Source organism: Alosa sapidissima, chromosome 1, assembly GCF_018492685.1.
Source record: "Alosa sapidissima isolate fAloSap1 chromosome 1, fAloSap1.pri, whole genome shotgun sequence".
Classification (NCBI taxonomy): domain Eukaryota; kingdom Metazoa; phylum Chordata; class Actinopteri; order Clupeiformes; family Clupeidae; genus Alosa; species Alosa sapidissima.
In genome coordinates, this window is record NC_055957.1 from 9,518,560 (window position 1) to 9,541,650 (window position 23,091).

A 23,091-nucleotide genomic window follows, 5' to 3' on the forward strand; every position below is an offset into this window, starting at 1 on the left:
AAAGAGTAAGCATGTTCCTACTTAGTTCCCACATTAAGCAATAAAAGTAAATAATGCCTTCAGAATAATACTTGTGCTCTTTATCTAAAATTATTATAATTACCTATTAGAACACAATAACATTTACCCTAATAGCACTATCTAGAGTGAAACTAAAAAAGAGTCGCCCAACAATAAACCTGTAGTGACTTTGAATCACGTGAGTGTTCTCATTTTCACCCAGTTTGCCTGTGACCGACCGGTCATGGTCTAAGAAAGGGTGTCACAGACTTGACAGGACATTGTTTTCCGTTTTGAAGGTTTGTTTACCACCCAGTGATTCTTGGGTTTGAAAGACGATCAGAAAATTCATGAGAAAGAGGAGTAGTTCAGAAATGAAGAGGAATTGGTAAAGGACTCGGAGCAGGAAAGACCCTACAGCAACGTTTTCGTCATCTTGACACCGAGCTAACCAGAGACAAGGTAAACACGAAAGCCATTATATGATATGCTAGCTGACAACAAGGAATCCATTAGTTTACGTCTTATAGTTACAGCTAATGTTAATTACATTGATTTTTGACTGCTCGTATGTGCAGTTGATTTGGTGAGGCTTACGTTTGTTTTTAAACCGTCAGATCCAAGTGAATTTATTCACTGATGTTTCACCGGCTTGTTAGCTAACGACCGACCGACCGGTCAACGACAACGACAGCTGTATGTTCAATTATAAAGTAACGTTAGCTAATGTAATAGTACAACTGAGTTAAATAAGGGAATACATTTGCATGTCACATACAATATTTAATTTAGAATGTTAATCTGTTGTGTGACGTTATGATGGCAAATTATATTCTTGCTCGCGGATGAATTGTTTCTCAATTTGAATCATCCCGGGTGGTGTAAGTTCATTAGGCTAGCTAGCTGCCTAGCTTGTAGCTTATGCTGGAGTTAGCCAGCTAGCAGTCAGTTAGCTAATTCATTGGCCTAACTGTAACGCAATGCACCCTTGATTCCTTGTAGATGTGATATAGTGTGGCATGATGATTATGGCAACATCATAGGCCTAACGTTACCTTCTCACGCCATAACTAACTAGCTAGTTAGCGACAAATGTTCACAACACGCTGTCTGAGTTTACTTGGACTAATGATGACACCAACATAGGTGAACCTTAACAGCTGTTGACAGCACTTATTTGAGCCACTAGCTGATCAAGCTGGGCTGGATGAGGGCTAACGTAGGAATAGTATATTTTGGGCATGTTTTCAAACTCGAATACGAAATAAGTAGCTACGCATGTAGAATAGACTAATATTTTATAGCATGACGATTAAAACCACTATTTTGTATTGTTCCATTCTATCACAAACTATGACACTGAATATAACTTTTCTGACTTCAGTCTGGCATAAAAAAATCACTAAGCTTAACTTGCTCCACTGGACAGTGACGTAGTTTCAAATTTAACTTCTGGAATGTGACACTAGCCTACATTGACTCCAGAATTCAAAGACCAGTGCACACATCACCTATCTGTGTGTCATACATCTTAATAGTAGTGTTCAATAAAAAAAAGCTTGGCCTAAAGTAAACCATACAACCCAGGGCCACTGCTATAACGTTATGTGGAAGCAGCTCTGTCTTTTAAATATAATAGGGTAATTTTGGCACTATAGGCTGATCAATAGCCACCAGTTTCCCAGACCTGTCCTGAAACATCGACCTTGAAGCAAATGTTTTGATCGTTGTTGTGCATAAATAACAGATCTGATAAGGTGTGCTTTGGGCACACGTGTATCATTTTGTCTAAGGTGTGTCCATGGGATTACAGCCAGACAGGTACTCAAACAAAACATTGGTTAGATTTTCACCAATTGCGATAGTGTGCATTGATTAAGCAAACAAACTTCACCAGTAAAAATACATTTTTGAGTACACCTGAGTAGATTTTGGTGTTTGAATGATGTTTGTTTTTGTACGCTTTTCCACGAGCTGGCCACTGGCCATGTATCTTTAGGAACGCCCTGTTTGAATGTCCAAGGAGAGACTAAGTGCTGACAGCTGCCCTCCGCAAAAAATAATAATTATAATAAAAAAAAAATCTTTGGTTTTGGCTCAAATGGAAAAGCACCCGTGATAGCCTGCAATTTGTAGCCAAAGGCTATCTCATTTGAATTGGAATGACTCACTACTCCTCAACTGTTGTCAGCAATCTGGTTTACACTGTACACAGAGCACTGGGAGTCCTCTCTGTAAAATCATTAACCACTGCTGCCTGAGCACACCTGTGTTGTGCCAAGAGGAAAATGTTGTCACACGTGACAGCATGCTGGACTGGCCCATTTCCAGACTCCACCCCTGTTGGTCTTCTTACTCAACCCCCTTATCAAGGGGTAACGCCAGGATACCCTTTACAGGAAACGACCCCTTATCAGCTCCAGAGACCCAGTCCATATGCTGCCGTCTGATTGGTTAAAAGTAAGGTGGCCTCTCGTACACAGTTTGGTGCATGGTTAGATGTTGTCTGAACGCATTGCTTCAAAGGACACTACGAGTAGCACAGTGAACATCATTACAACAGTGGGATGAGAATTCACGCTGTGATCAGTTGTTGGTGTTTATAACTACCTGTTGGGGGTTATCGTGAGGTCAGCTGGGGAGGAGTCCGCTATTTGAGATCAAGATGAGGATGACAGATGTGTTACTGGAGAGCAGAAGAACACTTGGCTCTGAGTGGGATACAGAGAGGTGGAGATGAAGAGGTTGCACTCTGCGGCTAGCCTGACGGAGTACGACACAAGTGAGAGGGATGACTCCCCATCCCTCAGGTCCTCCTGGTCCTTGGTGAGTGAGAGGCCTTTTGAAGACTATTCAGTAGGTTCCTGGATACATTTCCCCTAGAGCAGGGTAGAACTTGGCGTCTCATTAGTGCAGGCTAACGTCAGCATCAGTCATGACTCATCAGGCCACCCTCCGAATTTAATGGGGTGTCGTGATTGGAGGTTTGTGTACGGATCATAACAGCATGTGATGTTCCTTTTTTCAATTTGCTAGGATGAAATTCCTTTTTTGCCATGTGATGCTCTATCTCATAGTCTTTTACCATTTATCAGTGATAAGGTGTTCTTGGTCCTCCTTGGTCCCAAGAAGTGTAGGCGATGGGCAATTTCATAATCGTGTGGGTTCCATGGTTCAAAGTCTACTAGCTGTGACAACGAAGCATCTTAAGAAACACTAAAAACAGCGAGCCTTGTGTCTAATTAGTCATTGTTACCTTTGGGCTCTACACCAGGTTAGGTAGTTGTGGATTTATGGGAAAACAAAACAAATTCTGAGAGTAATTACAATACAATTACATAAAAAAAAACAGTTACAATGAGTTCCAAATCCCTTTCAAAGGTGAGTTCTGTGTTTGAAATGTAATAGCCTGCACACCAGTGAGATTTCAATCAGTGCAATTCAATTTAATTACTATTCAATTACTGTATGACAAGGGTTTTTTTAATGAGAGAAAAATGTGTGAGCTGAGTATAAAATGTTCATGAATCAACATTTAACATGTGACTTTTCGGTTGAAGATTTCTTGGATCAGTTTGCTCTGCTAGCTAGTTAGCTAGGCCTATTTCACCTTGATGATTGTCCATCTCCCTGCAATTGAAATTAGGGCTGAAAATTAGTTTCCTTTTAGTTGAAGAGTGGCCTTTCACCCTGGTCCTCTGGTATACAAAGTGAGGGAGCAGGTTCCCTCATCACTGGCAATAGCCAAGGTCTTGGTCACTTTTATGGTTCCACTCTGGACATGGTTCACTTTTTCATTAAAGTGAAGAGTGACAGGAAGTAAGTGGGAGAGAGAAATGGGGTGGGAATTGGGAAATGACCGCAGGAGATTGGATTCGTACCTGGGTCCCCATGGGCACTTGGTCCCGTACATGGAACCGTACATGCCACAGCCCCCCCCCCCTTTACAGTTTTTCTCAGTCGCTTTGGTACATTTCTCAGATCAGAATTGAAATTCTCAAAACTACCTGTTCAATCTTCACATCATTCTGTCACTTGTGCACATCAAAAAAGCAGTTTCTCATTTCTTTGAATAAGTTGCAAGTAGTTTGGTACATCCATGCAAATGATTATATACAATTCGATGCTGTTTCCTACATTATCAATTGCTTATGTGTCATGTTGATCAAAATGTATTATAATGGGTCTCTGTTGAATAGTCTCACCATTTAGGCATTAGTTCATAGCATAAGTCTTTACATGCAAAATGGTTGAACAAGTTGTCATAATGTCAAGCAAGATGATATTCGTTGTGATGTGAATGAGAATTTGTGGCCTAACAGACAGGAACGTCAGGAGGTGTAGGAAGACTGCACTGTAATTCCTCCAGCACTGTACAGTTTTCCCTAAAGAAATTGTCCTATGTTCACATTTCTACTTTTGTTTTCTGTTTTGTTTTGCATGTGCAGTGCTGTCTTTTCCTTTCTGTATCGCAATGACATGGTCTGTCAACAATACAAACAGTAAAAGCATAAATGTGAATCTTGTCCAGTTTCTTGCAATCAAACTCCCATATACACTAAGGTAAAACCTACAATTTGCAATACAGTAATTGTCATCAAAACTTAAGCCATAGTTTACATCAGAACATCCCTCCAGAGTACACTATTATATTGACAACATGACTAACCAATTTGACTGTCGTATTCGTACACAATGACACAATGACTTGTCATTCTGATGGCACTGACATGTTCATTGACACAGATATTTACTTTTGAGGGATGATCTAAGGATTTTGAGCAAGAAAGTGGCTTTTGCAGGTAATCCATGGTGTTTTGCTATTTTTACGAATTGTTTTGAGAAAGGCACTTACTGTTTTGCAAATGTTAAGGATGATTCGAGAAATGTACCAAAGCGACTAAGAAAAACTGTTGCTTACAATTAATATGCCTCACTCATTTTGCATAGGCTAGATATTTTTGTGAAATTACACCTCACAATTAGAACACTAGAGCGGCATTAAGCTGTATGCAGTGGTGTTTGCAGCTGCACAATTGCTCTCACACAGTGTTTATGCTGTGTAGGCTAGTTAAAGTTAGCCTCTGTCTATGAGGGCCTTTGTGGTGTCTAGAGCCAATTATTGCTTTTCTGTCTGTTCAGATATCTGATGAGTGTTCACATTGCTTCCTGTCCTGTCTGTATGTTCGCCTGGACAACAACTTTTAGATTTCCCAAATGCCACCGCTCTGAATAAGATTCATTTGTTCATTCACACTCACAGTGAGGCTCTCTAACGTTCTCAATATATCCTGCAGGGTACCACTGTGCTCTCTGGTGTTGAGGTTTAATTTAATTTAAATCAATTCTAGTTTGAGACAGATGGCTAACATTGGTGTGTAAAACCAAAACAAACAAATCAACCAGGTTATGAATGGCCTTTCCAGAAAGTGCAATGTAATTTTACTAGTTCATGACCCAAGTTTGCGTAAATGCAAGTAATAGATTTATTACTTTTCAACAATTAAATTGCTTAGTAAGCTAAAGAAGTCCAAGCCTCATGTGAAATTGTTTATCATGTGTTGGGGCCAAAGGGGAAGTTCTTCTGCAAGGGTACAAAAACAGCACATTGCACCTTTGCACTGTAAGTTAAGGTTTTTTTCCCCAGCAGTTGTTATGGTTGGTGAATGAACTCAAGGTCAGCTTGTAAACAGGATGTATGGGCAGGCAGAGGACAGGCTTGCAGGGTGCCTGAGTGTCTGTCTCTCCTGCTCCTCGGCTTCCTGGCTCTGGCTGGCTGTGGTTCCCATGCTCAGACGTAGAGGCCAGTCCTCTGCTGCACAGTTCACACTTAGTAGTCAGTCTTGTCACAGCGAGATAAGGGGCTCAAGGGAGCAGACGGCCAGCGCAAGCCAAAACTGAATTTGTGTGAAAGAGACACCGCAGTCTTCTCTGAGTGGCTAACAAGGGTCCATTTTCGCTGACTCAAAGTGAGAATGCAAAAAACGTTGGGGACGAAATAATTACTTTCATAAAGGAAGTTATTCGCTTTCATTAAAAACCGTCAAGCTGTACCACATGCCATAACAATGAATACTTCCTGTCCTTTTCCTCAGGCGGACACCATGAACTATGTGGGTCAGCTGGCAGGCCAGGTGCTGGTGACGGTGAAGGAGCTGTACAAGGGCATCAACCAGGCCACGCTCTCCGGCTGCATCGACGTGGTGGTGGTGCGCCAGAGGGATGGCACCTACCAGTGTTCGCCGTTCCACGTGCGCTTCGGGAAGCTCGGGGTGCTGCGCTCCAAGGAGAAAGTGGTGAGTGGGAGGGTGGGCGTCCAGCGAGGCTGTAGGACGGGTACTGGGCGGGGCCGGCGGGTTGTAAACAGAGAGAGCAGACATTATTAGAATGGTGACGTGAGAATGGCCGGTTGGGGAGACCTAGGCTAGGTATTTGAAGGAAATTGGAGATGGCCATCTGATGTGTGATTTCACAGACTAAATGAATCACGTGTTAGGCCAAATTAATAACCTATGGCTTATTGGCTTATAGAGTTCCCATGGTCATGCAAATGAAAGACAGCCATGGAGTTTTTTAAAGAAATTTCATTCCGCAACCAACCAGTGGACTAACTTATCCAATTTTGTTTACTTGGAGGGTGCACAAGGTCATGGAAATGTCATTAAAGATCCTCAAAAAGTATTGTAAAACTTTTGAAATGTACATGAAAATGTATATAAGCTCAGACAGATATTGAGTACACTGTATGTTAGGCTCATCTGTGGACTGGTGTTGGTTCTTGCCTCTGCATGAGAAAGGTCCACTGAAGGAATGTGCACAGCTGAGCATAAACAATCACTTTTTTATGGAGTCACATGGTGTGTGTGAGCTCAGCTTGGCACGGTGCAGGCTGGCGAAATGAATGACCTTATCAGTTGGCTCCGTGGTCCTGCATCTGCTAGTTAGCAAGGCCTGCCTGAGCCCATCGACTGAATGTTATTTATTGGGGGGAAACAAAACTCCGAATCCCAGCGCTGTATTTTCTCATTAGCGGTGAGAACCCCGTCTACTCTGATCAACGACTCGCTGGCTTCCACCCACAGCGTGTCGCAGCGCTTTGGCGGTAGAAACTACTGCGCTGAACGGCCACCAAAATGATGCTGGTCACATTTCGCCGTGACCTCGGTGTTTTTTTTTTTTTTGTACTAGGCTGTGTGGGCGTCAGTCGCAGCCACAGTAGCAGAGAGCCTTGAGCACGGGGACAAAAAAATGGAGGCGGGGGAAGGGTGTGCTTGTCAACCATCTGCGCAGAGGAGAGGATTGTTGAGAGGTGTAGAGGAGAGAAAAGAGGCGCAGTCGCTATGGCAACAGGTTTCTCAGAGTCAAGCTCCACATTAGAGAGAAGGTGGGAGGGATTGTCTCATCAAGGTTGCTTGTGAGATGGGGGTGAGGGGGAAAAAAAGATGTCTGAATTCTTCCTAACTCTTCTTACATGTAGACCTCTGTATTACTGTGTGGGTGTTTATCCGTCATTTTATTATTATCTTTTTCGTCTCATGGGCCACGGCAATCCGTAATGAAGATAAAACTTCATCAGACGCACATTGCAGGGAAGGTGGTGGTGGGTGTGCAAGACTGACAAAGACACAGTCCTCAAAGGATCGTCTGCAGCTCGTGTTTGGCCTGTCAAGAAGCCTCGACTGTGCCGCACCAAAGCCTTTTTTGTACTGTGTTCTGCCTAATTATATTTGAGTGATTCTCAAAAACCTGCCCAGCCACCCCCCCCCCCCCCCCCCCCCAACCAACCACCCACCCACCCACTACGCATCCTTTGTTCTGTGGTCAGCATTCCAAACGAGTGTTTGTGCTCAGCTAACGCTATGTGAAGCAGGCTGTTTAACGTGATGTATGTTGTCGGTAAGCAGGGCTGGCACAGTCCACCCCTGCGCCCTCTCGCACACAGCCGGGGAACGTGAGCGGACTCGGCCGCTCTGTATGCTGGTGAGCTTCGCAGGAGCTTCACCTCTCCTGATCCCTGCCGGTTATTAAGATTCTAGCCCACCTCTCGACAAACATAAATCACAGAGCAACCTGGGAAATAAACTCAACAGGCTGCAGGCAACACAACGCAAGCAGTGCTGGAGAGGGAAGAGAAAAAAAGAGGAGAGAAAACTACAGGATGTGCGTTAGAATGCAAAAGGTTTTTTGTGTGTGTTTGGAATGGGAAGTGAGAAAGTAGATAAGAGAGAGAGAGAGCAACTGTGAGGGAAGAAAGGGGGTTGAATGCATGTCATTTAAGACGGCAAGGATCAGGTTGCCAGCTCTCCTTGCAGTAGTGCAGCCGTGCACGTCCACCACTACATTAAGTTAGCTCCATGCGAAAACACCCGAGGCCAACGCCAGGGCCAGTACTTTGGCCGTATCGGGTTCGCTGAATAACCTGGCCCTCCGTGGAGCCCAGTTAGCAGGCTGCCTTCCTGCGCTCAGGAAGCGCCTTGTAGCCTAATTGGGTTTGGGGCCCACCGAGGAGGCCAGCCCCACTCTAGAGCTTCCCCCTCAGGCAGTGTGCGGAGGGAACCACAGGGGCCTGCCTGGCTGGCTTCACCTGAAAGCTTTCCTAGAGCTTTCCCTTGACTAGAGGTCAGAGAGCACGATAATCATGAGGGGCCCGGGGAAAAGCTCGCTGCGGCTGCGCCATGTGCTTCTATTTAAGGCCGGCGCTTGCGCGCCGTGGGGTCCTGTGCTTGTTTTTTTCACAGATCGACATCGAGATCAATGGGGAGCCGGTGGATTTACACATGAAGCTGGGAGACAACGGGGAGGCCTTCTTCGTGCAGGAAACGGAGGAGCAGAATGTGAGCACTCACACCACTACATCTGTTATTGCTCATGGACCATCCCATCACACCAGGCTGTTAAACAAACACCGAATTTTAATCAGTGAATATTTTTGGCTGCGAGAGCTCCCATTCATTGCATTACAGTCTCCTTGAGCACTGATCTGAACAGGGCTTAGGCTTAGATGTATGAGGAGTCTGTTGAAAAGACTCCCATGTTGTTTTAAGTCATCAGATTCCTAATAGATCTATGAGCCTAAGTCAATTACATGTGCGGCAAGCACAGAAATTGCTTCTTTAATGTGTGTATCTGCACCCAGAGCCATGATTGGACTTGAATGCATTCCATTCCCTTTAATCCCTCCTCTGGGTGTTTATTTCAGGCTGAAAGTAAAATATACAGATTGATATAGATGCAGTATAGATATTGCTTAGTGCCTATGACAATATTAAATGGACATGACATTTTAGGTAGGGCTGCACAATTAATCAATTTTTAATTGAAATCACAATTTGAACTAATGCAATGAACTGACAGCAAAGGCTGCAATTATTTGTGCAGCTCGCAACTGTCCCAATGGTACATGTTGTCACATCTATGATTTTTTTACATTCATGTCATCCTCCTTGTGCGACAGACCGTGAAGCTCACCTAACAGGAGTGGTGTGTTTCTCATGCACTTGGCATGCTCACCAATCAGAAGTGGCCCAACTTGGTGAAATTAGGAATATAGAAGTGGAGTTCAAAAAGACACATCACAAATCAAATTGCAACATCTGTCAGAAAAAAAAAAATGCAATTCGATATTTTGCCCAAATTACAGCCCCACTGTTCAGACGAGATTTGTCAAGTATATCAAATAGAAAATAGATTGTGTGTTATGTGCCTGATGTTGTTATTTATTTGACGGTCTCCTTCCTCTTTGTCTTTTCTTGTTTTTGTGCATGCTTTGCTGACCTGTTGCACTGTACTGAAAGAGCACAATTAAACGCTGTCCTGTTCTCATCTACAGGAAATCGTCCCGGCTCACCTGGCCACCTCGCCCATCCCCACCGAGAGCCACATGTTTTGGATCGGCGGGCAGGCCGCTGGAGCCGAGGACGAGCCCCCGGAGGCCGACGACCCCCCCGAGGCACCAGTCAGCAGCACCAGCTCTGTGAAGAAGAAGAGGAAGAGGAGGAAGAAGCACAAGGGTGACCCTCGACGCGAGGAGCTGACCCCGCCGGCCACCGTCGCCACCCCCCCCCAGCCCAGCGAGGAGATCTTTGAGATGGACCTGAGCTCTGACGAGGAGACGGCAGCGCACAGCCCCAGGTGAGTGAGGGGCATGGCTGCGGCTACTCCTGCCCGCGGCTCAGACGCACAGACTGTCGGAATACTGGAACAATGACCGTTGTTTGGCGTAGATGAAGTGTATACCTTTTTTACAGAATGGCCACTTGCCTAATCCTAATTGTTGTCCTGCCACGCAGATCTCCTTCCATTAGCACTGCACGGGAGGTGGAACAGAAATACCCTGCACACCATTCCTTAGACAACTACCCCTTTTCTGATGGAGATTGGTCTACCTCAGATAGGTATCGGCTCTCTAAAGGCTCCGTATCATGAACATCCTTACAAAAGAACACTTTTGAGACTCGGATGGCAATATCTCACTTTTTTATTTCTTAATTCATTTGTACAGTCATGGCCTATCCCAGGCCTTCTCCCCAAAGAGTGACTCTGAGTTGATGGTGCGGCCCTCAGAGAGCATGCTCAGAGCGGAGTCGCACATGCAGTGGACCTGGGGGGAGTTCCCTGAGCCAACGCGGGTAAGGAGGCATCTACACACTACACACACACACACACACACACACACACACACACACACACACACACACACACACACACACACACACGTGTTAGCGACTTATCAGTGTGTCAGACACGCGCGTGTGTGTGTCTGACACACTGATAAGTCATTCATAGCAGCTGTGTCTCCAGGCTCCCAAAAAGGAGAGACCCGAACTGCCCAAGATGGTCACCATCACGCCCTCGGAGAACACGCACTTCCGGGTCATCCTGAGCTCCGAGGCCATGGGCGCTGAGACCGACGGGCAGGGTGGCAGCGGCCGGGTCGGTCCTCAAGAAGACCCAACCCCGGTGTGCGCCATCGTCAAGCCCAAGCCCCGCTCGCCCGTGACCACACCTGTGACCACGGTGGCCCCCGTCAGCACCTTGACCCCCTCGGAGGAGCCCGAGGAGGTGTCCGAGCCTGGCGTGAGCACGTCCACACCCGCCAACACCCAAGCTGCTGCCGCCGCCGCCGCACAGATGGCCGGGGACATGGCCGACACCTCCAAGTCTGACTCCCCTTCCAAGAAGAAAGGTGTGCCTTGCACTTTGCACTTTTACAGTCTAACGTAGGGTTTCGAGAGTAGTGAAAGATAGCAGAGATAACACCTGGGCCCAAATTCCCAAAGCGTCTCAAATATAGAAGCTGTTCAAACTTGCTCCTAGGAGAAACTCTAAACAAAAACTCTTTGGGAAAACAGTTAAAATCAATTGCAAGGGAATAATTAAAGGTTGTATGGTCTTTTGGGCCCCCACCGTCGACTTCAAGGCAGCGCTGGGTTTAGGGTTAAGGTTAGGATAAGGTGCCTTGAAGTCGATGGTGGCAGTGGTGCCTTGAAGTTGACGCCGGGGGACGCGCCATCAAGCTTAAAGTTAAAGGCCTTATATTAAAGGCCTTTAACTCATTGAGTGCCAAAAATTACATTTTTCCTTCCCATGCGTTGAGTGCCAAAAACGTAATATTACGTTTTTAGCTTTTTATTTTAATTACGAAACAAGACACTCTAACACACCTTATATGTGATTTTGGGAACTCTGTGATGAATGGAAATGAAATATATGACGATCGAAAACTCATGAAAACGCACAATCTGGACATTTTATCATAACTCGTTTGCCGCTTTGGGTCGAATCAGTGACACATGCACGGCAGCTCAAAACCAGGCCATTTTCGTGGGTCTATCACTAGGTGGCAGTCTCGCCAGGTCTCGCTGATCACTTCCCGGAAAGTTTACAGGCAACACTTCATATTTCATGAAAGACGTTATATCTCCATTTCTAGAAAAAAACAGCGATTTTGATGAAAACTAGCCACTGTTTAGCTTGGGATTTCCCAGTTTGCACCCACTGAGAGCTTAAAGTCTCACCTTTTAAACGAGCCATTGTATGTGTTCATAGCTATAACACAGAATATGCTGTGGCTGTACAAAAATCATCAACAATGGTCTAGATTGCTGGCACTCTAGGACAAAGCTTCCGAAAACAGCTTGGCATTCAATGAGTTAATTATAAGGGATGCAAAAATGTCACCCATCAATGGAAACAACCCATTTAGTTATGAAATTGAATTCCATGTAACTGAGTGTAATTGAATTGTATTATAAAAATAAACTAGCTTCTGTCTACACAAACATGTTATCATACAGATACAAAACTGCAAGCTGATACTCAACCTGTGGATAGCATATTCCATTATAATTTGTTTTGTAGCCTATTCCAGTTTTATTTCATTCATCCATCTTTGTGATAATTTGTGAAGCGCATGCACATGCCTACTCGCGGGTACAGACCTGTCACTAATCAACCACTCCTTAAAGTCTCTTAACAAACAAGATGTTTTTTCTTAGTAAAGAAGTACTAGTAAAGTGTCTCAGCAGCTTTATCAATAGGATTCAGGAGAAAACAGCCAGGAGGTTTTAATGCAATTTGAAGATGAAATGCTTTGTGAATAGCCTGAAGGACTTCTCAAGGGCTCTGGTCTTTTATCTTAATGTTTATTATCAAACAGGAGTCCCAAAGAGGAGTCAGCACCAGGGGCCTGAAGATATCTACCTGGACGACTTGAATGTACTTGATGCAGATGCTGTTGCTCGCTATCTTCCCAAAAGGTCAGTGATATGATTGCTCAGTTAGAGCAGGGCTTTCTCAAACGGTGTGCCATGAATGCTGCACAGGTGTACAGCAGGAAAGCATACTTATTGAGTCTTTATTTTCATTGATAACAGTATACATTCGACCTTTAACTGGACTCTGTACTCTCTCTGTGCGTGTGCGTGTGCGTGTGCGTGCGTGTGTGTGTGCGTGTGTGTGTGCGCGCGCAGTGACTCAGACCCAGGTTCTAAGCACTGGATTGAGTCAGGGATGCACTCCGGGTCCCAGTCGCCCCAGTCGGTGGGCAGTGCGGCAGCTGACAGTGGCACCGAGTGCCTGTCCGACTCAGCTGGCGACCTGCCCGACGTCACCCTGTCCCTGTGCGGGGGGCTCAGCGAGAACGCAGAGATATCCAAAGGTATGGCGCCGAGGGGCTCTAAAGAGTGAACTCTGTAGAACCACCAACAGCAAAAAAAGAAGAGAGGACTGAATCTGTTTAAATGCCAGCCTGTCTGTGTTGTGGGCTAAGTGTGTATTAAGATGCTGTGGGAATGTACTTGGTTTAGATACAGCCAAGTTGGCATGTCTGTAGGAGCAGATGTAATAATTAATTTAGTTTTAAAAGGGTTTATATTCAAAAGGATTGTTCTCCTGGGAAGGTTATTGAAGTATTCATTCTTTAAAATGCTTGAAGGCTGTTGCTAACGGCTTGATTTTTACCTTTCTATTTTTCTAGAAAAGTTCATGGAACATATCATCACCTACCAGGAATTTGCAGAAAACCCTGCCATAATAGACAATCAAAACCTGGTTGTAAAAATTGCTAACAGGTAAGTATCTTCAACCTTTCGAATCACAGAAATCAACACGGGTGTCTTTGTAGAAAATTGATTGATCATTGTTGTTTTTCATGTCTTTCAGATACTACAACTGGACATTAGCTGCTCCCTTGATTCTGAGTTTGCAGGCGTTTCAGAAAACCTTGCCTAAGGTAGTCCAACATATAGTTGCCGTTAGATAACAACCATAGTGTCTCACTTGAATTAAGCACATATCAGAAAGCATCAGAATGAATAAAATGCACCACTAACTACCCAATATATTTTCATGGTTGCCTCCATCTTGTATAACTTGGTATGTTTTCTGTTGTGTGCCCTAGGCTACAGAAGAGGCTTGGGTGAAGGAGAGGATGCCAAAGAAGTCTGGCCGCTGGTGGTTCTGGCGCAAGAGAGCTGACAGCACCATCAAACCGGTGAGTAGTCACACAGTGCATTAAAATAGCCGGACAGAAATCCATATCTGCTCGCTGGAGCTTCCCCACACCCCTTAGACTCCCACGCTCAGCTTCTTAGAACGCTTTGCTCGCATTGATTGCCGAGTTTGGCATTGCCTTAAGTGAGCCTTAGTGTCTTGTTTCTCTTTATTTTTTTTTCATCACGGAGGAAGTGTTTGCACAATCCTCGTGTGGGATAGATAGAAGGCTTTCTGTCTTTGTGGCAGGCATGATTGTGGCCACCCTCCACCCTACATTCCGCCCACCAAACGTACATATCCACACTTTTGTACAGTCCTCTCGCACGTCCGGACGTCACCCCCCCCCCCACCCCTCCCCCAGGCCCATCTGCAGTTGTGTAATGAGACAGTGATGGAGGGGGGCGCCGGTGCCTCTACTGTCTGCCCGCCGAGCGCTGCTGATGGGGGATGAGCGCCGAGTGCGGCGGCTCTTCTCCAGGGAGGCCTTTCATCAGCGGCGTGTGTCACGGCGGCGCCGATGTGAGGATGCGGACACATCATTAGGGCCCTAATAAGTGCTCAATCTCGCGCCGCCCGTCTCTAAACGAGCAGTAATTAAAGCCTGTGTTGTCACGGCAGCCGAGCTGTCGATGGGCTCGGTCAGTGCTCTCCCCCGCAGCAAAGGAAAAGCAAATAGACAAGGTCTAGTCAATTACAAAGAAAAATTAAGCACTATGTATTCAATTGGATTGTCCTTCTCTTTCTCTCTGTCTTTCTCTTGCACTCTCATCCACTCTGTCTCTGTCTCTCTCTCTCTCCTGTCTCTCTCTTCTCTTTCTCTTGCACTCTCATCCACTCTGTCTCTCTCTCTCTCTCTCTCTCTCTCTCTCCTGTCTCTATTCTCTCTCTCTCTCTCTCTCTGTCTAGTCGGAGAGTGCAGGCAAGCTGGAGATGAAGGACTCTCAGCTTGAGGATGTGGGACCTTCCCAGGATAGCCGAGCCCTACAGTGAGTCAGCGTCACTGCTTGTCATGTCGCACGACAGCACACACACACACACACACACACACACACACACACACACACACAGACACACACACACAGACACACACACACACACGAGCAGAAGTCTAAAAGAAGGCTGTTTATTCTGGAACACCGCCTGTCCACTTCCCCCAGGGGCTGGGGCTCAAAGTTCTGTCACGGAGAAGCAACTTTCCTTTTAAAGCAGGTGCTCCAAGGCAGCAAAGCCGTTTGATCCCCAATCAAAACATTCCGCACTGGTTAGAAGACTTAGAAGACAAGTCTGAAGTGAAGTCTGTGCTACTCACTATACAAATGTGTCATTAGAACCTGTAGTTCATTATCTGACTGATTTTTTTTCTAAGAGGGGGAAAGGAGTGATGTACCAAATCAACACCTCGCTAGGAGGTGATAATGAAGCTGTACATCTGTAAATGTCACTGTTTAACCAGCTGTTGTGTTGGTGAGTGAACTGGGCTGCCATGACGTGACACTGACACGCGTCTCCTCCATAGGTCGCTGGAGCGGGACTCGTCGAGTGACGAGGATGCCAAGGAGCTGAGTGCCACCGCGGCCGCCTCGCTGGAGCGCAGCGCCCAGGCCGACTCTTCAGCGCACCTCCCCACACACTCCTACAAGAAGTCCCTCCGCCTCTCCTCCCAGCAGATCGTAAGGGCCCGTCTTTCTCTCACCTCATAAGGGTGCCTGGGCCACAGACCCCACTAGCCACCTTGAGTCCTGTTTACACTTGTATGCTCAAGGTCTTGTTAAGCCTCAGGGCTAGCGCAGAACCGTAGTAGAATTTATAAGGAAAACGCCACACCAGACGTGTGTGTGTGTGTGTGTGTGTGTGTGTGTGTACCAGTGGCAAAGCTCCAGTGGCAGCACAACTGACCCACACGGGGGAGCAGCTCCCCCCTCTGGTGGCTGCTCAGTGTCGGCCTGGGAGGCCGAGGCTGGCTCCTTTCCTCCACGTCCTCATGAGCAGGACTCTTGGATGGAGCTGACGCAGTTTCATTAAATCATGACCTATGAGTTGGATGCGTGCTGGAACACAGTGTTCCTGACAGTGGAGGATGTTTTATTGGGGAAGGGCCGTAGGGTTGGATTTCACAATGCGGCATGATACTAGCTTCTTAATGGACGTCAGCAAAGGGAGAGAAATTCATTTTCAAGAAATGGGGGTAGAAATCTGATGTTGGGCCCATGGTTAATTGATCATTTGTGAGGATGGTTTTTCGCCCTGATAATGGCATGGTAATTGGGTTGACCCATGCAATCTATGTCACACATGATTAACGTGAAGGGTAACAATTGATTTTAATGACTAGTCACAGACCATGCCCTCAGTGGATGTATTAGTTTGTGTGTGTGTTTGTGTGCCTTTGACTGTCCCTGAGCATGCCCGTCTATGTTTGTGTGTGTGTGTTTGTGTGTGTGTGTGTGGACGAACCCACAGGCCAGTCTGAAGTTGAAAGAGGGTCCTAATGACATGACCTTCAGCATCACCACACAGTACCAGGGCACATGCCGCTGTGAGGGCACCATCTACCTGTGGAACTGGGATGACAAGGTCATCATCTCTGACATCGATGGCACCATCACCAAGTATGTTCCCCTATGCCAGCACTCGTCCACGGTTGCTAGGAGTTTGTAATAATCTTAGTTAGTAACAGACTAGGGTTAGGCATACACTATGGGTGCGTTCGTAATTTGCCACTCTGAACGCCCCGAGCACACTTTGTAACACCGTTTGTAAATTCGAAATGATCGTGTATTTAATCAGAGTTTGACACTCTCGGAGCGTCCAGAGTGTGTCAGATTGAATTTACGAATGTACCCTAAATTGGATTGAATGTATTACTCAGTAACACCATTAATTGGTGACTTGGAGAACACTTTTGCGATCATGTCAGCCGTCCTTTTGAGAACATGTCTTAGATTATGTCCTTAAGAGTTGGGCGCAGATCAATTGTGTGACAGGGGCGTGTGACGCCACATGCCGTGCTGTTCCAGCTTTGAAATGTGACAACAGAAATATTTTAGGAAAAGCTGCAGCAGGTTTTGGATGCTCACTATATAGAAATTGGTATGTGTTGTCGAAGTGACACACTTCAAGTATTTATAGACTAGAGCCAGACAATTCTTGGGAGTGGCAACAACAGCAGTCACAGTGATTCATTTATTTGCTCTCTAGATAGCGGAAGACCATTCAGCTGTCACAGCAAACCCAGTCCAAAGAACTAATCATGGGTAAAATGCAAACTCCTACAAAAAAAACAACAAAAACCTCATTATGATGACGCATGTGCAGGACAAACTCTCAGTCTCAAACATGACTTTCCACCATATCACATCAAACACCCATCCAAATTGAATCCATCTGCTTAAATTTAGTTCCACAGACTCGTCTTCTCTCTTTTTTTCCTCAGCATTTTTGAAAGAAACTTTCACTCCCTTCAAAGCCGCATGTAGCACATTAGCACAGGAGAAGGTTTCCTGGCTGTGGGCTTGGGTGGCCATTTCCCAGTAGTCGGTGGGTGTCTGGACATCAAACGCTCGAGCAGTTTGACTGGCGCTTATTATCAGGCTGACCAGGCGGCCGGTGCGGACGTGGCTGTGATGTCGGCGCTGACGCCGAGGGCCGCACAGGGCCGGCTGGGGTGTTGGGGGGGGCTGCAGTCGCCGGGAGGATGCCGGCATAACGAGGCGGTTTGATTGTGCCAGGGGGAGGGAGATGTGCTGTGTTAGGCGCTGCGGAGGAAGATGAAACAGCCCCTGCCACACATAAGGATCCTCATTAGAGGGAGACTGGCCTCACTTAAGCCCCGTAAAACGCTGGCCAACAATTCCCGCGCTTCCCTCGCCTTTTCATGGGCAGCTCCTGACTGCTAATTTAGTGCTCGAGACTGCGGCGCGGCATCCGCATTTAGGGCCTCCGGTGGACGGTAGATGTGTGGGCAGGGATTTGCTGTGGCCGGTTTGATATGGTCATCAGATTCTATCGCAATTGTGCTTCTACCTTCGTGGTTAACTTTATTTTTGTCTGTTTGTGTGTGTGACTCTCCCTGTGTGTGTGTGTGTGTGTGTGTGTGTGTGTGTGTGTGTGTGTGTGTGTGTGTGTGTGTGTGTGTGTGTGTGTGTGTGTGTGTGTGTGTGTGTGTGTCAAAGGTCGGACGTCTTTGGACAGATCTTGCCGCAGCTGGGTAAAGACTGGACTCACCAGGGCATTGCCAAGCTGTACCATTCTGTGGCAGAGTGAGTTGATCTGCATTACCCTTTACAGGCAGAAGTCTGTTCCCTTGCGCGCCCACGCAGCCCCCCCCCACCGCTGCTGTGCTCGCTCAGGTCCTAACTGGCATTTCATCAATACACAGCTTAGTGCATCAGCAGATCATCAAAGATCCTAAAGCACACCTAACCTTTTAGCAGGATTCCAAGAGCACACATAGCCTTTTGATTCACCTCTGCCGGCTCCCTCCGCACCGTCGAGAGTGTAAACACCAGACTTCGGAGGCGCCGAGCCAGGCAGACGGAGCGTAGTCGTGACCGTCGTTTTCTCTGATCTGTCTCGCCGTTTCTCGAATTGCACCTGCAGGAACGGATACAAGTTCCTGTACTGCTCGGCGCGGGCCATCGGCATGGCGGACATGACGCGGGGCTACCTGCAGTGGGTCAACGACGGGGGCACCATCCTGCCCCGCGGGCCGCTCATGCTCTCCCCCAGTAGCCTGTTCTCAGCATTCCACAGGCACGAAGCACCCTCCCTCCTACACACACACACACACACACTCACATGCGCACACACACACACTCACACACACACACTCACATGCGCACACACACACACACACACACACACACACACACACACACACACACTCACACACACTCACATGCGCACACACACACACACACACACTCACACACTCACATGCGCACACACACACACTCACATGCGCACACACACACACACACACACTCACACACACACACACACACTCACATGCACACACTCACATGCGCACACACACACACACACACACACATGCGCACACACACACACTCACATGCACACTCACACGCACACACACTCACATGCGCACACACACACACACATGCACACACTGACATGCACACTCACATGCACATATGTGCACAAACTTACACTCACACACATACACACACAAGCATACACATACATACACAACAATGCACCTACACTACACACACACACACACACACATACACATACGAATAACAGTTCCCATGACATAAAATGTATTGTCCCTACTGTATGTTACAGTGCTACTTACACTTCTGTGTCAGCCTTTAAAATCAACCCTCTAAAGAGGGCTAAAAAAACAGATAAAACTGTAATAATTCTGTCCACAGTGCCCTCAGGAGAGACCTTATTTTTCTGCTCACTTAAGGTGTTTTTCAAAGACTTCAAGTTTTGTAAAAAAAAGAAGAAAACTAACTGCCTTTCTATTGATCCTGCAGGGAGGTCATTGAGAAAAAGCCTGAGATTTTTAAGATCGAATGTCTGACGGACATCAAGAACCTGTTCCTGCACAACAGGCTTCCCTTCTACGCCGCCTTCGGAAACCGGACCAACGTGAGTGAGCCTCTAGAGTGTTGTTGACTCGTCTTATTTACGAGGTGTGTCATGTCGGCAGCGCATCGCTCCCGGGCGGAGGCGTAGCTCTTTGGCCGAGGCTCCGTGGCAGACAGAAGGGATGGAGCAGCACTCTCACCCTGTTGACTCTGAGCGCTGCCAGCCTGGACGTCCCTCCAGCACGTGTGCCTGGCCCCTGTTAGCCCCGAGCTAGCGATGGCAGCCAGAGGGGGGCGTCTGGGTAGTGAGGCTGCGCTCAGCTGAGTCAATAACTCTGGGCAGGCAAGGCAAGCAGGGTGGAGTGAAGCCTCCCTCATTAGTGGGCGTCTGTCTTCGTCCGTAACCATGAAGGCATTCTCTTCTGAATAACATCATTCCTGAATGTCGACAGAAGGGGCTTTCGCGTCATTTAGTGGGAAAGTTATGCTCAGTGTTTGTGTTGGGAAGGCCGATCATTATTTATTTTCTTTTTGTTTCCATGGCGAGTGTCATCACGTTGGTTGGTTGTGTGTTGTTTGGTTGCAGGATGTTTTTGCCTACAAGGAGGTGGGAGTGCCGGTGTGCAGGATCTTTACAGTCAATCCCAAGGGCGAACTGATCCAGGAGCAGACCAAAGGCAACAAGACCTCGTAAGTGGCCCTCGGAGTGAGTGCTCTTTGACTTGAGACTAGCGGCTTCTCTGCCTGTAAGTGTAACGCTCTGCTTCTGTCTTAGGTACAGCAGGCTGAGTGAACTGGTGGAGCACGTTTTCCCCCTGCTGAGCAAAGAACAGAGCTCGGCCTTCGACTGCCCAGAGTTCAGCTCCTTCTGTTTCTGGAGACAGCCGCTCCCTGAGATCGACCCCGACGAACTGCTCTCGTAGAGTCCGCGACGTTGTCACGACCACACCCAATCTCTGCTGTTCGTCAGCCTCATCCATTCCATAACCAAAGCCCAGAGGAGGTGCCCACAAAGGGGGGGAGGCACACAAAGTCACTCATCTGACATCACATTTTAAGTGAACCGTTGAGACATGTGGTCTAGACTCGAAACCAGCGTGCATTCACTCACTCACTCGTTCCCCTACCCCAGAAGCTATAAGACACAGAGCTCTTCATGTGCCCTCGTGTGAACGACGAGTCCCCCACCCCACAGTAGCTGCGTGCCCTGGCTCCATGCATGTGCAGGTGTCGGGCCAGGCCTCGGATACGCTGGCATCTGACTGGTGCCACCTCTGGCTCATCGCTCTTTAACTGAAGCTTAACTCACCTTTGACATGTGTGGTGTGACTCCGTGTCAGCTGCTAAAAACCCCAGGCTGCTACAGGCCTCTCAGGCGCTGTTCGCCAGGCCTTGTGGCAGAGCTAGCTAGAGTATTTTGAGAGGTGGTTTGTGTGGCTACTGGTTATTGTAGAATAATAGTGACTCTTTATGACAGTAATGACTTCTATCTTTTTTTTTTTTCATTTCATTGTGTGATTTTGTTCTCACCTGTGTACAGTGCAGCTGAATAGCAAGTGAAAATTAACATAATTGTGGTTTCTGAGGAGCATCAATAAGTTCTGAAAACATATTTTTGAAGGTAAAAAAAAGTAAATATCTTAATTATTGTTTATGTTTAATTTATTTGTTTGATAAACAGTACCCACTGCCTTCGTGTAGTTGTGTGGAAGGTGATGCCGATCTAATGCAGTGTGCAGTGTGTCCACTAGAAGTATAAAGATCCCAGGTTAGTGTGCTGTGGTGTTGGTTGGGTGTGGGACGCACTGGTCAGTTGCGTAATCACTTAGCCCCTTTGTGTCTGCGTAGCCTCTCGCTGAACAGTGAGTGACTCCACGTCCAACAGGATCTGACCCCTCAGAGAAAGACTCTGAAGCAGGCGCAGCACTTCCTGTGGCCTTCATTCCAGAGCCTGGCTGCTTCATAATGCCTTACTGAACGCACTTTGAGCAAAAGGCACAGGGAGAGAAATACAGGTGTTTTATTTGCACTTAGAACATTATGAAGAAGCATGTTGTGCAGAGTGACTAAGCAAGAAGAAAACTGTGCAGTATGGGCCATGACACTGGAGTCTGGAACACTCCGCTGCCACCTCCTCTGTCTGCCGGTCTATAATCCCTTAGCTTAGTGTTACTTCCACAGACTGGACCCTTCCGACCCCATTTAGCTCATCAACTTAGTAGCCAGAACAACATATCTGCTTGTATACTAATTAAGATGTTATGTTGGGAGTTGAAACATATGGCCATGTTCACTGCTGGTTCAGGTGTGAAGACGACCATTACAAGCAAGACACTCTAGAGAAACAAAACTCATGTTCTGGGTGTGTAGGTGTGTATCTCTGAGTGACACCACTGTTGTCACAGCGGTCCTCCGTGCCCCAGGTGTGTGTGTGTGTGTTCAGGGCAACAGGAGGAGGCTGCAGACGCGGCATGAAAGCAAAGGACTGTGTGCTCAGTGAGATCAGGAGATGGAACTTCACAGAGTACTCCGGTGTTCCACCAGGGGGATGTTTGGGCACTTGTGTGAGTGTGTGTGTTTCAAGTGTGACTGTAGCACAAGTATTTGAGAATATGAAGGACGTCATTTTGTAAGCTCTCGTCTGATGACTCTTTATTGGCTTGCTTGCTTTTTGTAGGAATATGTGCTCCACATAACTTATTTCTTAAAACATCACAAAAATATATATTCTGAAAGCACAAAATAGTTGAAATATATTTATTGTTCGAGTGTGAAATCGCTTTCCTTGTTTTATGGTTAATGTAGGCACTTATGGTTTGCTTGATTTATGCGTGTGTGCTTTCTATCATTGCTGTATGATACGAGTCCTCTTTTCTGTGTTTGCTGTGTATCAACAAAAATGATTCCATTCTTTCTATGAAAGTAATACCTCTATGTGTGAGACGATCACACTCAAATGGTATGAATCCGTGACGTTCTTTTCAGTCTGTATTAAATGCTGAACTCAAATTGGTCGTTTCCCCCTCCCATAGTTTTATCTTGATGCCTTTTGTGTATATTTCTTTACATTTTGTTTTATGTTTGGAGGGTGTATGTCTTTCTGTTTTAATGTAAAAGCTTGCAAGTGACCAGTTTGAAGACCTTTAAATGTAGGCTTTATTTGATGGATAGAGTATATTGACCAATATTGAGTTGAAATTTACAGAACAACATCTATTAAAAAATATATTCCACCAACATATACTGGATCCTCTGTCTTCTTTTGAAAGCGACTCACTGGAAGCTGTTGCTTTTGTTGACATGGTAATGCGTACTGATCAATTATCAAAATCAGCGTTAAAATCAGCATTTAAATGCAGACAGAAGCCCTTTCTTTGACTTTTAAAAGAACCATTTTATTGTCATTTCAATGAAGTTTCAGAGAATCAAATGTCAACAGAATATCTCTGGGGCCACTTGTATAGTGCATCTGCGCATCAGCGCACTGATATGAGGCTGTTATGGACACCATCTTCTCCTACCCATTTACCTGGCAACC

The 23,091-nt window shown here is 46.4% G+C and overlaps 1 protein-coding gene and 1 long non-coding RNA gene across 4 annotated transcripts in view; one reads left to right on the forward strand and one right to left on the reverse strand.

The window, feature by feature from the left end:
- LOC121711213 overlaps positions 1-3,935 on the reverse strand; it is a 21,943-nt gene extending 18,008 nt beyond the window's left edge. The window contains exons 1-2 of the long non-coding RNA XR_006032271.1: positions 3,924-3,935; positions 128-137 (exon numbers count right to left, since the gene is read on the reverse strand). This is a non-coding gene — a long non-coding RNA (uncharacterized LOC121711213). The remainder of the gene's footprint in view (positions 1-127; positions 138-3,923) is intronic.
- On the forward strand, positions 213-22,794 carry lpin2 (lipin 2). Of its 3 annotated transcripts, none has more exons than XM_042094508.1 (20): positions 213-462; positions 6,096-6,296; positions 8,739-8,834; positions 9,830-10,131; positions 10,290-10,394; positions 10,502-10,628; positions 10,789-11,185; positions 12,659-12,758; positions 12,972-13,159; positions 13,478-13,571; positions 13,663-13,732; positions 13,901-13,993; positions 14,902-14,981; positions 15,512-15,665; positions 16,456-16,604; positions 18,168-18,254; positions 18,595-18,747; positions 19,500-19,614; positions 20,140-20,243; positions 20,329-22,794. In XM_042094508.1, exons 2-20 carry the CDS (start codon positions 6,105-6,107, stop codon positions 20,474-20,476), a joined length of 2,754 nt encoding a protein of 917 aa, XP_041950442.1. In that variant the 5' UTR covers positions 213-462; positions 6,096-6,104; the 3' UTR covers positions 20,477-22,794. The 3 variants fall into 3 exon arrangements, with proteins under 3 accessions (XP_041950442.1, XP_041950296.1, XP_041950370.1); XM_042094362.1 differs by lacking the exon at positions 213-462 and adding an exon at positions 2,488-2,826; XM_042094436.1 differs by lacking the exon at positions 213-462 and adding an exon at positions 2,490-2,826 and having other exon boundaries at positions 10,801-11,185.
- The last annotated feature ends 297 nt before the right edge of the window (positions 22,795-23,091 follow it).

Coding starts and splice junctions, on each gene's coding strand:
- lpin2 (XM_042094362.1), top strand. CDS start 2,737: ATGAAGAGGTTGCACTCTGCGGCTAGCCTGACGGAGTACGACACAAGT. Junction 6,297..8,738: donor TGCGCTCCAAGGAGAAAGTG/GTGAGTGGGAGG, acceptor TTTTTTTCACAG/ATCGACATCGAGATCAATGG. Junction 18,748..19,499: donor CTGTTCTCAGCATTCCACAG/GCACGAAGCACC, acceptor TTGATCCTGCAG/GGAGGTCATTGAGAAAAAGC.